A 17,217-nucleotide genomic window follows, 5' to 3' on the forward strand; every position below is an offset into this window, starting at 1 on the left:
ACATGCTGACGTTTAAAAAGAAGATAAAATTTTAGCCTTCCCGTCTTCTCTCATGAATGGGACCCAGGTTTTCGGGACGTTCTGTATTTTGCACAAAATATTTCTCATCTGTCTGTTCTCTCCGTGAATGCCGGCTCCCATTCCTCTGCCTCACACGCATGTGCTTGGTCTATCCTCGCGGACAAGGGCAAGTTCACGTCGGTGCGCAGCAGCTCGTGCCTCCCTCCCACGCATCTGTGCTTCTGCGGGTCTTCAGCGTGTTCCGGGGGCGACCTGAGCCGCCGCGGTTCCGCCGTGGTCCTCCTGCCTCCGGGGTTACCGGGGTTACCGGCCTTCCCACTTCTCCAGTGGCGGGGAAGCTGTAGTTTGAGCATTTCTATTTTTTTTCCAAATGCAGAAAAAAAAGTCTTTATTCTCATAATAAAAATAAGTCTGTTCTGTATTTTACAATATATTTCAAATATTTCCACTATGAAGCATTCATGAGTTCAACGTGGTCAAGGAGGAGACCACCTCTTCCAAAAGACGAGCGCCGCGGGGGGTGGCGGCGGCGGTTAGGAGGCGCACCTCGTGCAGCCGCACTTGACCACCTTCTCCACCTCGTCCACAAAGGAGGAGCCGTCCGTGCATTCGAAAGAGTATTTCCGCCGCTTGCTCCGGAGGGGCGCGCAGCACTGCCCGCCGGCACAGCCGCCTCTGCACTCCAGCCGGGACACTTTCTTGGTTGTCTGGCAAGCGGCGTAGCCCTGCTGCTTTTGGTAATAATCTCTGATCCGCTCCCCTTGACAAGAGACTTCTAGGGAAGAACAAAAAGCACAAGCACTTTAAGGATGGTCTCTGTCCCTCAGTCACGCAGAGTGACCAAGAATGCACACCTGGAATCGGAGGTGGCAGGTCTGCTTCCCGTTTGCAACTGCTATCGTCAGGGTTAGGCTTATATGACATATTATGCACCGATGGTGTGGCCTGCCAGGGTTTTTTTTTTTTTTTTTGCAAAATGCTTCTTTTTTTCGGACTTCATTTTCAGCAGAGTGCGTACTAGAAATGTGAACTATAAATACTATGGCCATTGGACTGACAAGAATATTGGATTCCTAAGTCTTTTTCTTTATGGCAAAAATATACATCTTCTGTTTTTACACTCCCAACAGCTGGTTCTGTTTACCGCAGGAGCAGTTTCAGAGAGTATGCAATTTAATTTATTAGACCTGGGGGTTAATATCATTCAATCTGTTACTTAATACAAGTACCATTCCGCTAACTTCTTAAATTACCCAGTAGGAACTAGTTCAAAAAGAGCCATCTGCTAAAAGCTTCCACGGGCGCGTCCTTCATATCTGGTCCCCTGATACACTGAACCAAACCCGTGCCAGGGGGGCAGGGCATCCTGCTCACGTAGACACGGGGGAAGGAGAAAGGTGGGCTAGCAAGTCAGCCCCGCATACTGTGCTGGGATAATGAGTTTGATTCTAAGGTCAGAGGTGATTTTATCCTCACACTAGAGTGAAATTATTAGCTCCCTCTTCTCTGTGCCAGAAGACAAATTAATAACATATTTGGGTGTGAATATCAGGTAAAGGTAAGAAAGGAGTCAAGTTAAGTGCGCTTCTATGGAAGGTAGAAAGGAGTATTTCCATAGCAAATCAAGTTGTGAGCAGACAGCCGAAGGCCCATAAAAATCTTGCAGAGGAGGGTTAGGACAGTGGGAAACAAATCGACAGCAGCAACTACAAGCCATATAAAGACTGGCACTCCCTCATCACTCCCCCCTCTGGCTCTCTCTCCTTCTGTCTCCCGTTCTCTGCTTTTGCTTTTTTAGACAGTGAGGGGCCCAGCTGGTCTGGCTTACCTCTGTCACAGCTGTCCCCAGTGTACCCAGTGCTGCATTCGCAGTAGGGCTGCCCCAGGCCTGAGAGCCTGCATTTCCCATGCTTGCACTTGATGGCCTGGCAGGGGTTCAACAGATCCTCCTCTTCATCACAGAGGACACCCCCATGGCCCTCCAGGCACTTACAGCTGTAGGAGAAAGCGTTGATGGGCAGGCAGGTGCCGTGCACGCATCTGCAGAGAGGAGGGACGCAGGAGTGAAAATGGGTTAGCAGAAAGGATAAGGATGGAGGGATGGTGATGGAGGAAATGTGAAGGAGACAGTTTAAGGAGCTGACTTCCTTCCCCTCCCTCCCTCCCTCAGGGTTTGCTCTGAGGGTTGCAATATGGGTATTTACCTACCAAATAGCCCAAACTTACTTATTTCCAAGACAGGGGTCATTGGTCCTCTGGTCACAGAGGGGCCCCATCCATCCTTCCTCGCACTCACAGGTGAAGCCCGACGGGCTGCCTGCCTGGCACGTGCCATGGGCGCACACCTTCTTGTGGCACGGCTCGCAGCCCGGCAGGATGCCGGTTTGCATGGGCACCTTGCGGAAGTCCTGCAGCTCACTGTTGATGTAGAGGTGGCGGATGCAGCCGTGGAAGCTGGTGCCGTTCTGCCCGGGGGCCTGGCGCAGGGCTGCAGCCACGTTGTTCTTCCCGGGCATGCCTGGGGAGGGACAGCGAGTCAGAGGTCAGGCTCTGTGGGGACTCCTCAGCCATTTGCCACCCAGACGCTGCTCTTAGCTCTTCCAGCAGGGCGGCCGTCTGTGTGCCACTTCTTTAGGAGAAACGGATGTCACGAGCATCCAGTCCTGTGGGTCTCAACCTGGATGCACTTTACAATCCCACGGGCTCTCAGAAGAAATACTGATGCTTGGCACCTCAGCCCAGACTTTCTTGACCTGATTTTCTGGGCAGGGCCGGGGAGGAAGAAGAGATGTATGTTTCTTTGTTTTAGTTTTTGATGAGACACTCTGGGCAATTTTAATGAACAATTAGATAAAGGACCTAGTTCACTGATGGTCAATTTTTAATTGTTTCAAACCAAAGCTGGCACCGGGCATGAGTATATAAAATCTGAGAGCAGAGTCACTGTACTTCATGGTAGGATTAGGAAGGGGGAGGAGGTAGTGCTCTCTTCTCTCTCTACACTCTATCCCTCTACCTGGACACATCCCCCCAGAAGCCTAGAATTCCACAAAGCGAGGTTAGTAATTCCCTGACCCATCCTGTCTCTTAAAGATGAAGGGCCCAGGGTCCAAAGAGCTCGGGCGGCATACTCAACAACGCCCAGCAGGACTGAGTTGGAGTTCGGCAGGTGAGATGAGCCTCGCAGTCTCTGGTCACAGTCCAGTGCATCCAGGCTCGGAGGGTGAGGGCTGGGGTTCACAGTGCCTGTGGATGCCGGTCCTGCCAGATGCTAAGCTAGCGACTAGCCCAGTTCACCATTGACAACATCCGGAGCTCGGTCGTGGATCTCCGTGCCTGAAAAATCTCACCATGCTTCCTATCAGGATGGCACCTCATTCACATCATTTTTTCCCCTTGCCAATGGAGAGTGAAAGCATCATATTCCAAGAAATCGGAAATACAAAGAAAATAACTTCCTCCAAACACAGAATTTGCAATCTTTGTATGTATTCATTCCACTAGTGATAGTCATCTTGTAACCCACATTTGGCAAAACTGAGGAATCTTTCCATGGCTTAAGCCAGACCCTGAAATAGTTCCTGGATGGGCTCCGACCGAAGGCAGCTGTCCAGGTCGCTGTGGGAGGCTCGGAGAGCAGCTGGCTTTCCCCCTGGTGTCCGTGTCCTCATTGTGCCTGGACTCCGAGCTGCTGGCTGGAGGGTCTAGCGGCTTTGCTGGTGAGAAGGTCTAAGAACCTTGGCTCTCCCTGGGCCCTGCCTTGTGGCATTGTCACCTGTCCCATCCACAGGGGCCCTGTTTGCAGGCGCCAAAGTCACATAGCCAGGAGCACACCACGACAAGGCTGGAGGTCAAAGTCTTGATTGTTGGTTCTGTGTGCACTTGGGCTGGTCATTTTCCTTCTCTGAGGCTTGGTTTTCTCATCCATTGCATGAGTGGATAGACCAAAACACAGTTTCCAAGCTGGTCATACGTAAGACCCAGCAGACGTGCAGGCTCAGAAGGTGGCTCCCCGCCCCCCTCCCTCCCCACCCTGAGTCTGAAGCAGCAGGAAGCCCAGCGGGCAGGCATCTAGACCGTAACGTGCACCTCAGGGGACTCTGAGGCGGGCAGTGCACTATCACACTCAGCACTGAATTACGTGTCTTGGTTTTGAAGTTCCGGGAGCTCAGGCTTTTCCTCTATGTTGATCTGGCCTTGGACACTGGGGAGCTTCTGTAGAGCAAGGTCAGAAGGATGACATATGCCACTTCCAGGAGAGTACTAGTGACAGCAAATCCCTTACTCTGGGATAAGATGTTCTAATTTACTCTTATCTGTCTGTCATACATGTGGACTTTAATGTCCACAGGTTCATGGTCTTTCTTCAGAGCTTAATGAAGAATACCTTTCCAAGCTATTTTCAATAGCTTATTTTGACTGGGTTAGAATACATATATGTGCACATGTCAAGAGGAAAGACACACATGTGATGTTCCATAGCAGGGTCAGACAGGAAACGCGTTCCTTTTATTCCCAGAGCTGACAACTGTACAAGATCTTAACTGATACTAACAAGAGAGACACTCATAGATTGAGAGCAGGAGGACAGCTCTGGCAGGCTGGGGTGGAAGGATCTAGCAAAAAGGAGAAAGAATGTGTGGACACAGAGCACGGTGCGTGATTGCGGAGGGAGAGGGTGGTGGTGGGAGAGAGTGAAAGAGGGATAAACAGCGATGGAAAATATGCAGTAAAAATAAATGACTAAAAAAAGAAGTAGATCCATGTTTTGTCTTGTTTTTTCTTCCAGCTTGTCTTCTGTGCCATGGACTGTAGCTGGAGTTCAATTAACAGATAACCCGATAGGACATTTTTAGGTTTAACACACTCTACTGTTTCAAAATGACAACAAAGGGACTAAGGACCAGAGCTGAGGGCTTCTGTTAGGAGATTTCACTGATGGGTCTTTAAGTGTAGGTCTTAACTCTCGTTTCTAACCTGTTAGGTAACACTACACGTTCTGACTGGATTATTACAGAGACAAGCAGAAAGAGTAGATTGCTTTGTGTTGAGCGAGGCCTGTATCATGGGTATTGATCACCCAAGGGGGAGGTAAAGCTGCCTCCCTCTTGCTAGAGCATATTTCTGCAAGGGGCCTAAGGCAGGGTGTCATCACTGAGGGTGTCATCACCATTTTCAAACTGGGAGAGAAAGGGGAGCTTGTTTACCTCACTCTCCTTTGCTACCTCAGGTTCCCCTGCCTTCTCCGTATAGAAAGAGGGGCTGCAGTCTTACAATTGCCTTGTATTTCTGGTTTTTTTTTTAAGACTATTAAAAATTTAATCTTTATTGTATTTTTTTCCATTACCGTTTAGTTCCCTTCTACTCCTCTCCCCCCTGCAACCACCACACTGCTATCGTTAACCTGAGCAACCCTTGCACTCTGAGTTAGAAGGAAATTTGTCTGCTCTGTCCTCTGGCAGCGAGGCGGGGATGGAAGTGGTTTCCTTTGGGCTGGGGTGGACAGCGGCACTGGTGCATGTCCAGTCCCCCTACTGGCAGAAGGGTGACAACTTTTAGTTTGGAATTGAAAACATTTTTTCTTTTTTGAAAAATGTTCTGACCCAAACACTCCCATTCTGTAATTCCCACCTTCCCCCACCATATATTCTGAAAGGGTTTACAAAGATTTCATGAAATGGTTTCTAATGAAAGCATAAGGAAATTAGGTGAAGAACAAATCCAGAAGAACACAAAAAGCCACAAACCTTCGACTGCATCCCTTTCTGCTCTACGTTAATCAGTGAGTGGCAATGCAGGTGGCTTTGGGTCAGACAGACCTGGGCTTAAAGGAGGTGTCTATCACTTCAGAGCTTTGTGAACTTGGATGAGTTTTATGAAGTCCCTGAGATTGCCTCTTCAGGACTATAAAACAAACAAAAAAAGCCATACCTACTTTCTCAAGTCTCTGAGGCATCAGAGTGTAAAAGAAGCATCCTGCTGAGCACATAGCATGTGCTTAGTAGATACAGTTTTGCTCCCATCTCAGGTACATCTGTGACTTGCTTCACGCCTCCCAAGGCAACAGCTGTTGACTGCCGTACAGGCAAAAAGGAAGGCTTCTGTCTTTTAATGAATCTCACAGTTGTGATCCCCATGTAGCAACTAGTCTACTTGCTGCACAGACTTAACAGGTGATACATTTGATTACTTGAAAAGGTGCCTGCCTTCCCCATTCTCCTGGGCACAGAAGAGATTGTTCATTTCAACTCTGTATCCTTCAGAACTAAGTATTCACTTAGTTCTCAGCATGCTGGAGATGCTTGATAAATATTCACAGAATGGAACCAAAGACTTTTAACTCTCCCTAAAAACTCAAAATGCTATCAAAGTGCTAACATTTTCTGTTGCAAATGATTGAAAATAAAAGTGCTCAGGATGTTCAGGATAATTCCAAAAACTGCTGGCAGGGAAGGCTTTGAGGGGGGCTGAGAAAACTGTGTAGCAGCCAGAGGTTACTATTTTGAAGGGAGTGATGTGAACTTCATAAAATACCTGTCATGGTGAAGAAATCAGTTACATTGCCCTGTAGAAGAGCTTTAGCTTATTTATCTGTAAAACAATTTAATTTCATCAGTCATTTCACTTCGATTCGATGTGATTTAATTCAACATTGCATGCTTTCTTGCTCCTTTGCCTGAAATTTGAAATTCTATGTCCCCAGTTTATATTGGCTCCTCCCAATAGAGGCAAGAGAGGAAGCTCTCTCCTTTGTTGATCTTCTCTCTGGGCTCCTTCAGAATCTTGCTCACACTTCTTTCCTCACCCATTTACTCATCTGACTTCTTGCTTTAAAATCAAGTCCAAAGGCTTTATTAATCCAAGCCCACATCCACCTGCTGAACCGTCTCTGTTGTTCACTTATGATAAGGTCACAACTAAACAAAAGTACTGTCTATTAGCCCAATACAGTTTGTATATTTAGTTCGTTTGTATGTTCATTCATTCAGTTTCATTAATAATTATCCTGTCATCTACATGAGTTAGCAACTGGTGGCCCGGACGTCCCCAGCATGGTAAGAAGTCACGGAAGCTGGAGTGTTCACCTCCTCACGGGAGCTGGCGGAGGTCACGTGCTCCAGTGTGTATCAAACTTGTTTTGTCACTTTGTTCACTGTCTGATTTGACCTCTCTCTGCTTTCTTTTTCCCTAGACCAGATCAAATAACAAGATGAAATTCTCTGATGTGTACATGACCCAGCATGTGGTAGGCACCCAGAAATATGAACGGTCTTCTCCACCCCAACGACAGTCAGTTAAATCCAGAGCTGGGATTACAACATGGTCCCTGAACAGCTATCTAGGGCTCTTTCTTTTCTGTCCTTGCTGTCCATCTTTCAGTGATCGATCACTCCTGCTCGATGACCCCGGCACCAGGCACCAGCAAGTGCAGAATCAGTCTTTGAGGAGAGCCACAGGGTTTGGGGACCCACTGGATTTGGAAGAGAGCTTACCTCCTACGTAGAGTGGGGAGTCAAAATTCAGAGTGGACTGCTTTGACAAGTTGGTGATGATTTTGGGGCTTCCTCCATCCACAGAGAGGGAGAGGCTCTGATCCAGGGCGAGTAGTTCCACAATGTGAAAGTTTCCATCGTTGATCGTCTCCACACTACAAACAGACAGACAGACAGACAGACAAGCAAAACTGAGATGATGGGTCCATGTTCTTCATGTTAAAGAAGTCACAATGCAAACGGCAATAAACACTTCTTAGGAAAAGATACTCCTGTCTAACATTAATGAAGATAAAAACCATCAGTTGATTTAAAAATAAAATATATTTTCAATGTGATACTATTTCTATCCTTAGGAACAGATATAAGCCTGTTCTTCCATTGGTAAAGTGGAAAAGGATACACTTTATCATTATCCAGTCATGTTCTCTTAATATATGAAGTCTGTCTGAAAAAGTCCAGTCTTTGTTAATATAATGAGAAAGGTTTGCATGACATTGATGTCACCTGACAGCCAAGGAGAGTGGACTGGAATGCACATGTGTGAACAATGACAACTTCATTGTACTAGTTAGAGTGGGCAGTAGACACTGTTGAGTGAGCATGCGTACTGTGTGGCTGTCACATTCACAATGACCGAATGAGTACAGCAACGGATCTGCATCAAACTTTGCATTAAGCTTGAACATTCCTCCGTGGAAACTACTCAGATGATTCAGAAGGCTGCTGCTATGGGCAACTGGTGATTGGCAGCTCCATCATGACAATATGCTCACTCATGCATCATGTCTGTACAGAGTTTTTTGGTGAAACATCAAATCACTCAGGTGACTCGGCTCCCCTATAGCCCAGATTTGGAGCCCTGTGACCCCTGGCTTTTCCCAAAACTAAAATCACCTTTGAAAGGGAAGAGATTTTGAACCATCGATGGGATTCAAGAAAATACAACAGGGCAGCTGATGGTGACTGGGAGAACTGTGTGAGGTCCCCAGGTGCCTACTCTGAAGGGGACTGAGGCGTCATTGTCCTGTGTGCAATGTTGTTTGTATCTTGCATCTTCTTCAATAAACTCTGTTTTTCATAGCACATGGCTGGGTACTTTCGGAAAGACCTGACATAGAAATTACGAAAGATACTTGATGTAGTTGCTGTTAAATGCCACAAAGGTTGCATTTACTAAGATACTGTTAATCCAAGTTGCACACAAAGACAAGGGACCTACACCCCTGTGAAATTTCTTCTACAGACATTAATGGTAGCAGATAAGTGGCACCTGCTCTCCTCAGTACTGCACATATGACTTACTAGAATCAAGCGTTCCCAAATACAGGACGATCCAACGTGGGAGGATCACTGCACTTTGTAAAGTTTGTTACTAGATTACATATATTCTTAATGTCCTTGAATTTTTCAGAGGACCACCCATCAAATGATGGGAAGAAGTCTATGTTCAGTGGACAGGAGGGAATGACAGACTGAACAGAAAGTGGACCACAGTCGCATCTAGGAGTCTGGTGGTGGCAGGGTTCCTTCAGTTTCTCTTCTACAGCTTTCCAGGGCAAGGTGTGACAATTACTCCAAAAATTCTGAGGGGGCTTATGAAGACTTATAATGTGGATAAAAAGCAGAAGATTAACAAACTTAGCTAAATAAAAAACAAGGACTGAAAATAAGAAGTCGGGTGCCATTAGCAAGTAGGTGCTGCGTGCTCTCACAGGGCGGCTGTGAATCTCTGAGAATGTCGCAGCAGGACCAGAGGAAGGAGAGGGCACACTCGCCTTCCACTACGACGCCAAGCGTGGCCTACTGCCAACGGGGGCCAAGGGTAAGTAGTGGATACCAGAGAGCTAATATAATAATATTTTGACTGGATTTTTTTAATGGCTCCAGAATGAAAATATCGAAGCATATGTTAAAGAGATTGGGAATACCTAACATTCCCTACACAAGGTGTTTACTTAAATTCCAGGCATTGATTGGTATTTGAATTTGCAAATAGGTCAAGCCTAGAAAACAACAGAAAGATGCATTGGCATTTCTGCATGGTTCTTACACAGAAGTCTAACCTCACTGCTTTTTTTTTTGATTGCCTACATCAGATAGAAAGGTTTTGTGACCTGATAACAATATAAAGCATTCTGCGGAACCGTGACAACAATTGAGGTTCTCTTGTTTTAAGTGCTTAAAGTTGTCCGTGCTGGGATCTCTGATAATCTGTCTCAAATACCATGTTAAAAAATTTTAGATACACTAATAAATATCTCTGCCTTCTACACATTTAATTATCACTTTAAAATCAACAACAACAAAAATCCCTCTATATGAGGAAAACATTTTCTAAGTAAAGTTGCATTGCGACTGTTAACGGTCTTAAGTATTAGTTTTCTAAGGGGATATGCTGAATAATAGTATCAAACAGTCATTAAGCATACAGATTTTGGATGTCAGATAAACTTGGATTTGAATTCAGGTCTTGAAATTTAATTTTTTTTGACTTTAGATGAGTTATTTAATTGTTAATAAAGTTCAGTTTTCTCCTCAATAGATATTAATAAATATTTATCCCTCTTATGATAACTTTGAGGACTATAGGAGATCAATTTTTAAAAACGCAGAGCAAAGCATCCAGCATATGGAAAGGACAAGTTCAATGTTAGATATTAGTATCACTGTCACCAACACTCCCACAGTTATCATCTAAAATATGCCATACTATCTCAGAACTTTCTTCAGGAAGAAATTAGACCCGTTGCATTTTTAATAATAATTGTAAGATATTAAAGACTAGCAGAAACATCATAGCTACTTTGGGGGCATATCCTCTTCCAGTTACTAACAGTTTTAAGAAAAACATTAAAATAAAGATGTACATAGAGAAGGTAGTGTCCAACTGCTTTTTCTTTGTGATCACACACAACTCTCCAAGTGGTTTTCTATGAATGCTCTATGAACACTGACTGTAATTAAGTCATAGATATTAATAGTGAGGTCCCCCTGTTTTCTTCACAATTGTAAAAATAAGACCCGTATGTACTGAGGAATGGGTTCTGGGTCAGACAGCCGTTTCAGACAATCAATCCAGGCATGTCGTCATGGATGGTGGTGTTTGATGCGGTACAACTGAGTACACTACTTTATAGCAGGAGCCATGTATACTTATTTCTGTACTCCTTCAGGTATACACTAGAGTATCTGGTGTATAGTAGATGCTCAATAAATACATGGTAAGCAATAAAATATAAGGGAGATGCATTAAGTATTACGTATATAGTTTTTTTAGTAATATTAACTGGATAATAGTTAAACATAGTCAAGAGACTTCAAGTGTTCTTTGGGCAGGACATTTTATTTTTATTTTTTAAAGACTTTATTTATTTATTTTTAGAGAGAGAGGAAGGGAAGGAGAAAGAGAGGGAGAGTAATCAATATGTGGTTGCCTCTTGCATGCGCCCAACCGGGGACCTGGCCCACAACCCAGTCATGTGCCCTGACTGGAAATTGAACCGGCGACCCTTTGGTTCACAGGCCAGCACTCAATCCACTGAGCCACACCAGCTAAGGCTAAAAAAATGTATTTTATTTAAAACATTGGATTTTACAGTGGCCATGTCCTAAAGGGCAATGCTGGGAGATAAACCTTGTTTGGCTTGTCTTCAGTCTCATTAGATGTGTGACATTGGATTCGTGACTTCAGGTAGTTTTTCTGATTTATTTTCCTCATCAGAAAAATGTGAATAATAACACCGAAGAATTATATAGCACATACTGCGAGCCAGGTAGTGTTTCAAGAACTTTACATGTATTAACTCATTTAAGACTCACGACAACTCGAAGATTTGGGCACTGAGGGTATTCAAGGTGGCACTGCCAGCAGCCACAGAGTTAAAGCCAGGTCGCCTGGCTCTAGAGTCCGTGCTTTTAATCATGCCTCACTTTTGAAAAAAACACCCAAAAGTGAAAGAGTAACTAGCACTATACAATCATCATGTGTCCTCACCACAAACAAGCCTTTAATAGGTGATTTCTCTCCCAAACGGCGTAGGAATAAAGTTCTATGGAGAACAGCCTTATGTGATGGTTGCGTGACTTCGACATTGACTAAAAGTCAAGGAATTGTAAAAATAATGTAGTGATCTTATGATGAAAGTCTGAATTCAGCGAAGGTTATGAGAATGCATCTAAAGTACAGAGACATGAAACTTGGATTTGGGTTCAATTTTCCAAATTATAAGCAAGATTCATACTGACTAGCTTTTTCTCCTCCCCAAAGCTTTAAGTATCCAGGCTGATCATTTCAGAACTTGGCAAGAGTTATCACTGAGCTTAATTCCATTTCTAGTTCCCTATAATTAAGGCCCCACTCTGGCCTTTTAACAGGTAAGTATTGTGAAATTAATATTTTTAGGTTTTTTTGTTTGTTTGTTTCTTAGGTGGCAGTGTGGCTGGGGCCTGAGGAGAAATGTGAGAACTCAGAGTATTCTAAATCAGTGTCCCACACTCTCTTGTAAAGCATGTGACAGGCTGGGGGATGCCTAGGCGTGACCTTTGAAAATAAAGGCAGTGGCCAGCACACCAGCGGTGACACACTGGAACTGAGCCATCATCGATTTTACCGTATGTCACAGTCATCGCCTACCCATCCACTCGTGATGCGTGACGTCCTTTCGGGTTCTGAGGAGTATTGATAAACCCTCTCACTCCACCCCAGGGAGCTGTATGTTCGATGACTCAGAGACGTCACAAGTGAACCACTTAACAGCAAGCCCTTCCACTGGGAACGTAAACTGCATTTATGGCCTTTATTATGTAATTCAGTTTTGCTACACTCATCTGTTACCTGAGATTTCATTTTCTTGAATTTCTAAATGGCTGCATAAAAACAAAGCAGTTACTCAACTATGCCTCGTGGTGTGCTACAGAAAAAGAGTTGAAACACTCGGGGCTTAAAAGAAGAGAACCTTAATTTTCCTTGGATGTTCCTAACTCATGCAGGACACGATAACAATGACTGTTATATTTCTTTCTCAACCATAAATCTTAAGTTATTTCATTAACTTAATAAAAACATATAGTTCACTTTGCTATGCAAGGTACAGCTTTTTGCCTTAAACATTTAAAGTGTCTGTTGGCATATTCTGTGCAATGGAGTAGGAATATACAGAACAAATTCAACTGGTCACCTCATTTTGATATCTCTGGGCTGAAGATAAATTCAACTGTGAAGTGGGATCGTAATGAAGAATTTCCCTGACTTCCTCTTTTAACTCAAAAGGAATGGGAGGCCAAACAGGATTAAAGGTATTTATGTATATGCATAAGAGTTTTCACAATATGTTTTAAAAAATAATGAGTTTATCAAGTGAAGTTATATTTTAACCAGTATTTTGGATGCAAATTAACTAAAATGCACTAAAATAGAAAGTGACTTCTATATACAATAAGAGTCACCTGTAAGACAACAACATTTGCACTTGGGTATTTATTCCTCAGGACCTGGATGTTGGAGAACGAAGAATACCCACAAACCACCATCACTGCCAATCACTGTGAGCCTCCTCTGTGCCCAGCACTTACTGGGAGCTTTACTCGTTACTGCTGGTTCTCCCAAACACACATGAAAAACAGATCGAAGTCACTTGCTCAGATGAGAAACTGTGAGCACAGAGAGGTGAGGTGACTTCCTCCAAGTTATAAAGCTGGTAAATAGCAGTGTCTTCCCACATGGCATATCGAGAAGGGCTGAGTCTTATCTTGGAAATGAGAAGACTATATGGATTATGTTTCTCCAATGAGACCCAATTCTTTATTATTATTATTATTATTATTATTATTATCATTATTACTATTATTTTCAATCTAAGCCTGTAACTTGCACAACTTGAAGGCTATGTAGTGAACCGAGCCCAAGGAGTCAGCAGGGGAAATTCTTCTGAAGGTGTACACATTCCCTAAATACTGAAGCTGATTTGTTCTTGGTATGATTCTGTACTTTTATAAGATATTTATCTAGTTTCCTAGTTTTGAAGAGTAGTTGACTACGTTTCTAAAGAATCTGTTTGGCTTGGAAAATGACATTAATTTGAATATAAAGAAAGAAGCATACCATTTACTACTTTTTCAAAAACAGATTTTTTAAATAATATATTTTATTGATTATGCTATTAGTTGTCCCATTTTCCCCCCTCTATTCCCCTACACCCTGCACACCCCATCCCACCCACATTCCCCCCCTTTAGTTCATGTCCATGGGTCATACAGATAAGTTCTTTGGCTTCTACATTTCCTATACTATTCTTAACCTCCCCCTGTCTATTTTCTACCTACCATTTATGCTACTTATTCTCTGTACCTTTCCCCCCCTCTCCCCCTCCTACTCCTCTGCTGATAACCCTCCCTGTGATCTCCATTTCTGTGGTTCTTTCCTGTTCTAGTTGTTTGCTTAGTTTGCTTTTATTTTTGTTTTAGGTGTGGTTGTTAATAACTGTGAGTTTGCTGTCATTTTTACTGTTCATATTTTTTATCTTCTTTTTCTTAGATAAATCCCTTCAACATCTCATATAATAAGGGCTTGGTGATGATGAACTCCTTTAACTTGACCTTATCTGGGAAGCACTTATCTTCCCTTCCATTCTAAATGAAAGCTTTGCTAGATAGAGCAATCTTGGATGTAGGTCCTTGCCTTTCATGACTTGGAGTACTTCTTTCCAGCCCCTTCTTGCCTGCAAAGATTCTTTGAAGAGAGCAGCTGACATGGGAACTCCTTTGTAGGTAACTGTCCCCTTTTCTCTTGTGGCTTTTAAGATTCTCTCCTTATCTTTAATCTTGGCTAATGTAATTATGATGTGCCTGGGTGTGTTCCTCCTTGGATCCGACTTCTTTGGTAGTCTCTGAGCTTCCTGGACTTCCTGGAAGTCTATTTCCTTTGCCAGATTGGGAAAGTTCTCCTTCATTATTTGTTCAAATAAGTTTTCAATTTGTTGCTCTTCCTCTTCTCCTTCTGGTACCCCTATGATTAGGATGTTGGAATGTTTAAAGATGTCCTGGAGGTTTCCTAAGCCTCTTCTCATTTTTTTGAATTCTTCTTTCTTCATTCTTTTCTGGTTGAATGTTTCTTTCTTCCTTCTGGTCCACACCATTGATTTGAGTTCCAGTTTCCCTCCCATCACTATTGGTTCCCTGTACATTTTCCTTTGTTTCTCTTAGCATTGCCTTCATTTTTTCATCTAATTTGTGACCAAATTCAACCACTTCTGTGAGTATCCTGATTACCACTGTTTTGAACTGTGCATCTGATAGGTTGGCTATCTCTTCATCGCTTAATTGTATTTTTTCTGGAGCTTTGATCTGTTCTTTCATTTGGGCCATTTTTTTTTTTTTTGTCTTGGGGTGCCTGAGCCGCGAAAGGTTAAGTGCCTAAGGCAGGTTCTGCTGAAAGGACTGATGCGCCCAACTGTCTCGGAACGTGCAGGTAAAAACACTGGAAGAACTTGTTCCCGTGTAAAAAGTCTACCCGCATCCACACAACTGTGGTTCTTCGGAAAAAACCACGTACTCGGTGGAAGGGATCACTGCTCTTTCCTTTCCAAGTTTTCCACCTGCCACATTCCTTCCATTTACTACTTTAAAAAAAATGTTTTTGACTACCTAGATGAAAACAAAGTCACTTTGAAAGGCAATCGATTATCAGCCTACTTGAGAAAAAAAATGGGTTGCTCCATTTCCGTCTGAGGGACTACTGCTGACATTAGCTTTGAGTTTAGACTATCATTCATTCATTCATTCATTCACTCACTCATTCATTCCCGGCACTATTGCCAAGTCCCTTTCGATGCAATTCTCTAAGCAGTGTAAACATTAGGCACATGTGTGATATTCTACATTCATTCACTTGTTCGGCAGTTTCTGTCATCACTGTGGTTGCTGATTAGGTCCCTTGCACAGCAGGGTGATAGCGAATTTTCAGTGAGTCTGAAATAAGAAAAAGAGCCTGGGTTTTTGCTGATTTCTGCGGTGGAAACCCTCCCAGCGTGGCTGGTTTCAAGGCCAACATCAAGCAAGAGGTCACGGAACGTAGATATGAGAAGAGATGCACACCCAGAGCTCTCAGGGCTCAACTCAGACGTACACCTTTTACAACAGTGGTTCTGAAATTATGATCACCCGGAAACGCACAGAAACAGAAATTCGTGGGCGTTATCTGTCAGCTGACCCAGAAACTAGAGGCAGAGCTGCGTAATCTGTACTGTAACACACCTTGCTGGTGATTCTGAGGCACACTGTTTGGAAACAATTGCCCCACACCACCACCCGCACGCCTGGCCCTGTAAGCAGCAAGCACATCTACAAGGAACCACGACCTTCTGAAGTCAGATGTCAGAAACGAAATGAGAAAATGTGCCTGTTACTTTAGTTCTACTGGGAAAGGAATAATTACTACATCTCGAATTTTCTTAAACACACTTAAGCTCTGTGAACTACTCCCTCTAGACATAATTCTAAGAGATAATGGTTCTCATACAGATTCATTTGAGATGGTAACTGACATCTAAAATGAAACTTTTTAAAGCAAAAAAAAGTCCTATAGAAGCAATAACTTCATGTGTGATTATTTCCCCCTAACTTAGTCAGATTTTATTTTACTAAAGCAAACTCCATTTCCGTCAATGCTGAAAAGAGACTATGCCACTGAAAAGATGCATCTCTCGTACAAAATGATTCCTATATGCGCTGTTCCGATGGCACATTAAATAATCCACAATTTGGAAAAAAAGTTTACCAAAGCTATCTTTCATAATATAAAATGATGCAATTAAACCGAACATATTCTCTGAGGTAAGAATAAGTAAAAATACCTCTTTTAAAAACATTAATGTAGTGTACTTTTCTAATGTTAAGTAACGTGGAAACACATTAAGATTTGAAAATTTAATCCAATCCAACAAAATGTGTATTAAGCAACAGTGTTATTGATGGGTTTTGCTGTAATGGTGGGGAAGGGGTACTTTTCATCACAGGTCACATTCTAGCAAAGCCTGACCAAGGTCGGAAGCATTTGGATAACTGTCAGAAAATTAGTAGGAGCGGAATTAAGGCTTGAGACAAATTTCAAGTTGATGATGAAGGACAGAACAAGATCGAGAGGAATGCCATGACACTTCTGATGCCGGAGGACCTGGCAATGCCTCTCAGTGAAGTTAGGGATGAGACAGGGGCACAGGTGTGGGTGAAGCAAGGGACAGGCCCTCAGTTTCAGACACTCCGAGATGATAATCCCGACAGGCATCATTTTTACTGTTTGGTGCGCATCGCTCCACGTGTTTTACATGTGTCAAATCATAAAACTCTTACTACGGTCCCCCAAAGACAAAACTATGATCACTAAGTATAACCGCTGAGCAGGTGAGGCCCAGAGACCTCACGCCATTTGCTGAAGGCACACAGGTAATAGGTGGCAGAGCTGGGACTCGAATGAAGGCAGACTGCTCCCAGGGCACCTGCTCTTTTTCATTACTTCAATTTTCATTTTGAGTGACAATAACATGTAAGCGGTTTGAAAATGGAAATGGTATAACATTGTATTCACATACAAGTCTTGCTTCCGCCCCACTCTTTCCTCTCTATCCCTCGTTTGCCTGTGCAAATACAAGGAGATAAAAACACAAAAATTTATCCATGTTTGACACTGTTCTGCCTTGCTTTATTT

General features: G+C 43.3%; 1 protein-coding gene across 8 annotated transcripts in view; it reads right to left on the reverse strand.

Moving 5' to 3' along the window:
- Window positions 1-397: 397 nt before the first annotated feature.
- Window positions 398-17,217, reverse strand: part of SLIT2 (slit guidance ligand 2) — a 317,606-nt gene continuing 300,786 nt past the window's right edge. For all 8 annotated transcript variants that reach the window (XM_024573636.4, XM_053922868.2, XM_024573635.4 and 5 more), the window contains 4 exons: window positions 7,515-7,669; window positions 2,248-2,539; window positions 1,850-2,061; window positions 398-796 (listed from right to left, as the gene is read on the reverse strand). In XM_024573636.4, the coding sequence (XP_024429404.2) occupies window positions 555-796; window positions 1,850-2,061; window positions 2,248-2,539; window positions 7,515-7,669 (901 nt within the window). In that variant the 3' untranslated portion in view covers window positions 398-554. The remainder of the gene's footprint in view (window positions 797-1,849; window positions 2,062-2,247; window positions 2,540-7,514; window positions 7,670-17,217) is intronic.

Source organism: Desmodus rotundus, chromosome 4 (genome assembly GCF_022682495.2).
Source record: "Desmodus rotundus isolate HL8 chromosome 4, HLdesRot8A.1, whole genome shotgun sequence".
NCBI classification, from domain to species: Eukaryota; Metazoa; Chordata; class Mammalia; order Chiroptera; family Phyllostomidae; genus Desmodus; species Desmodus rotundus.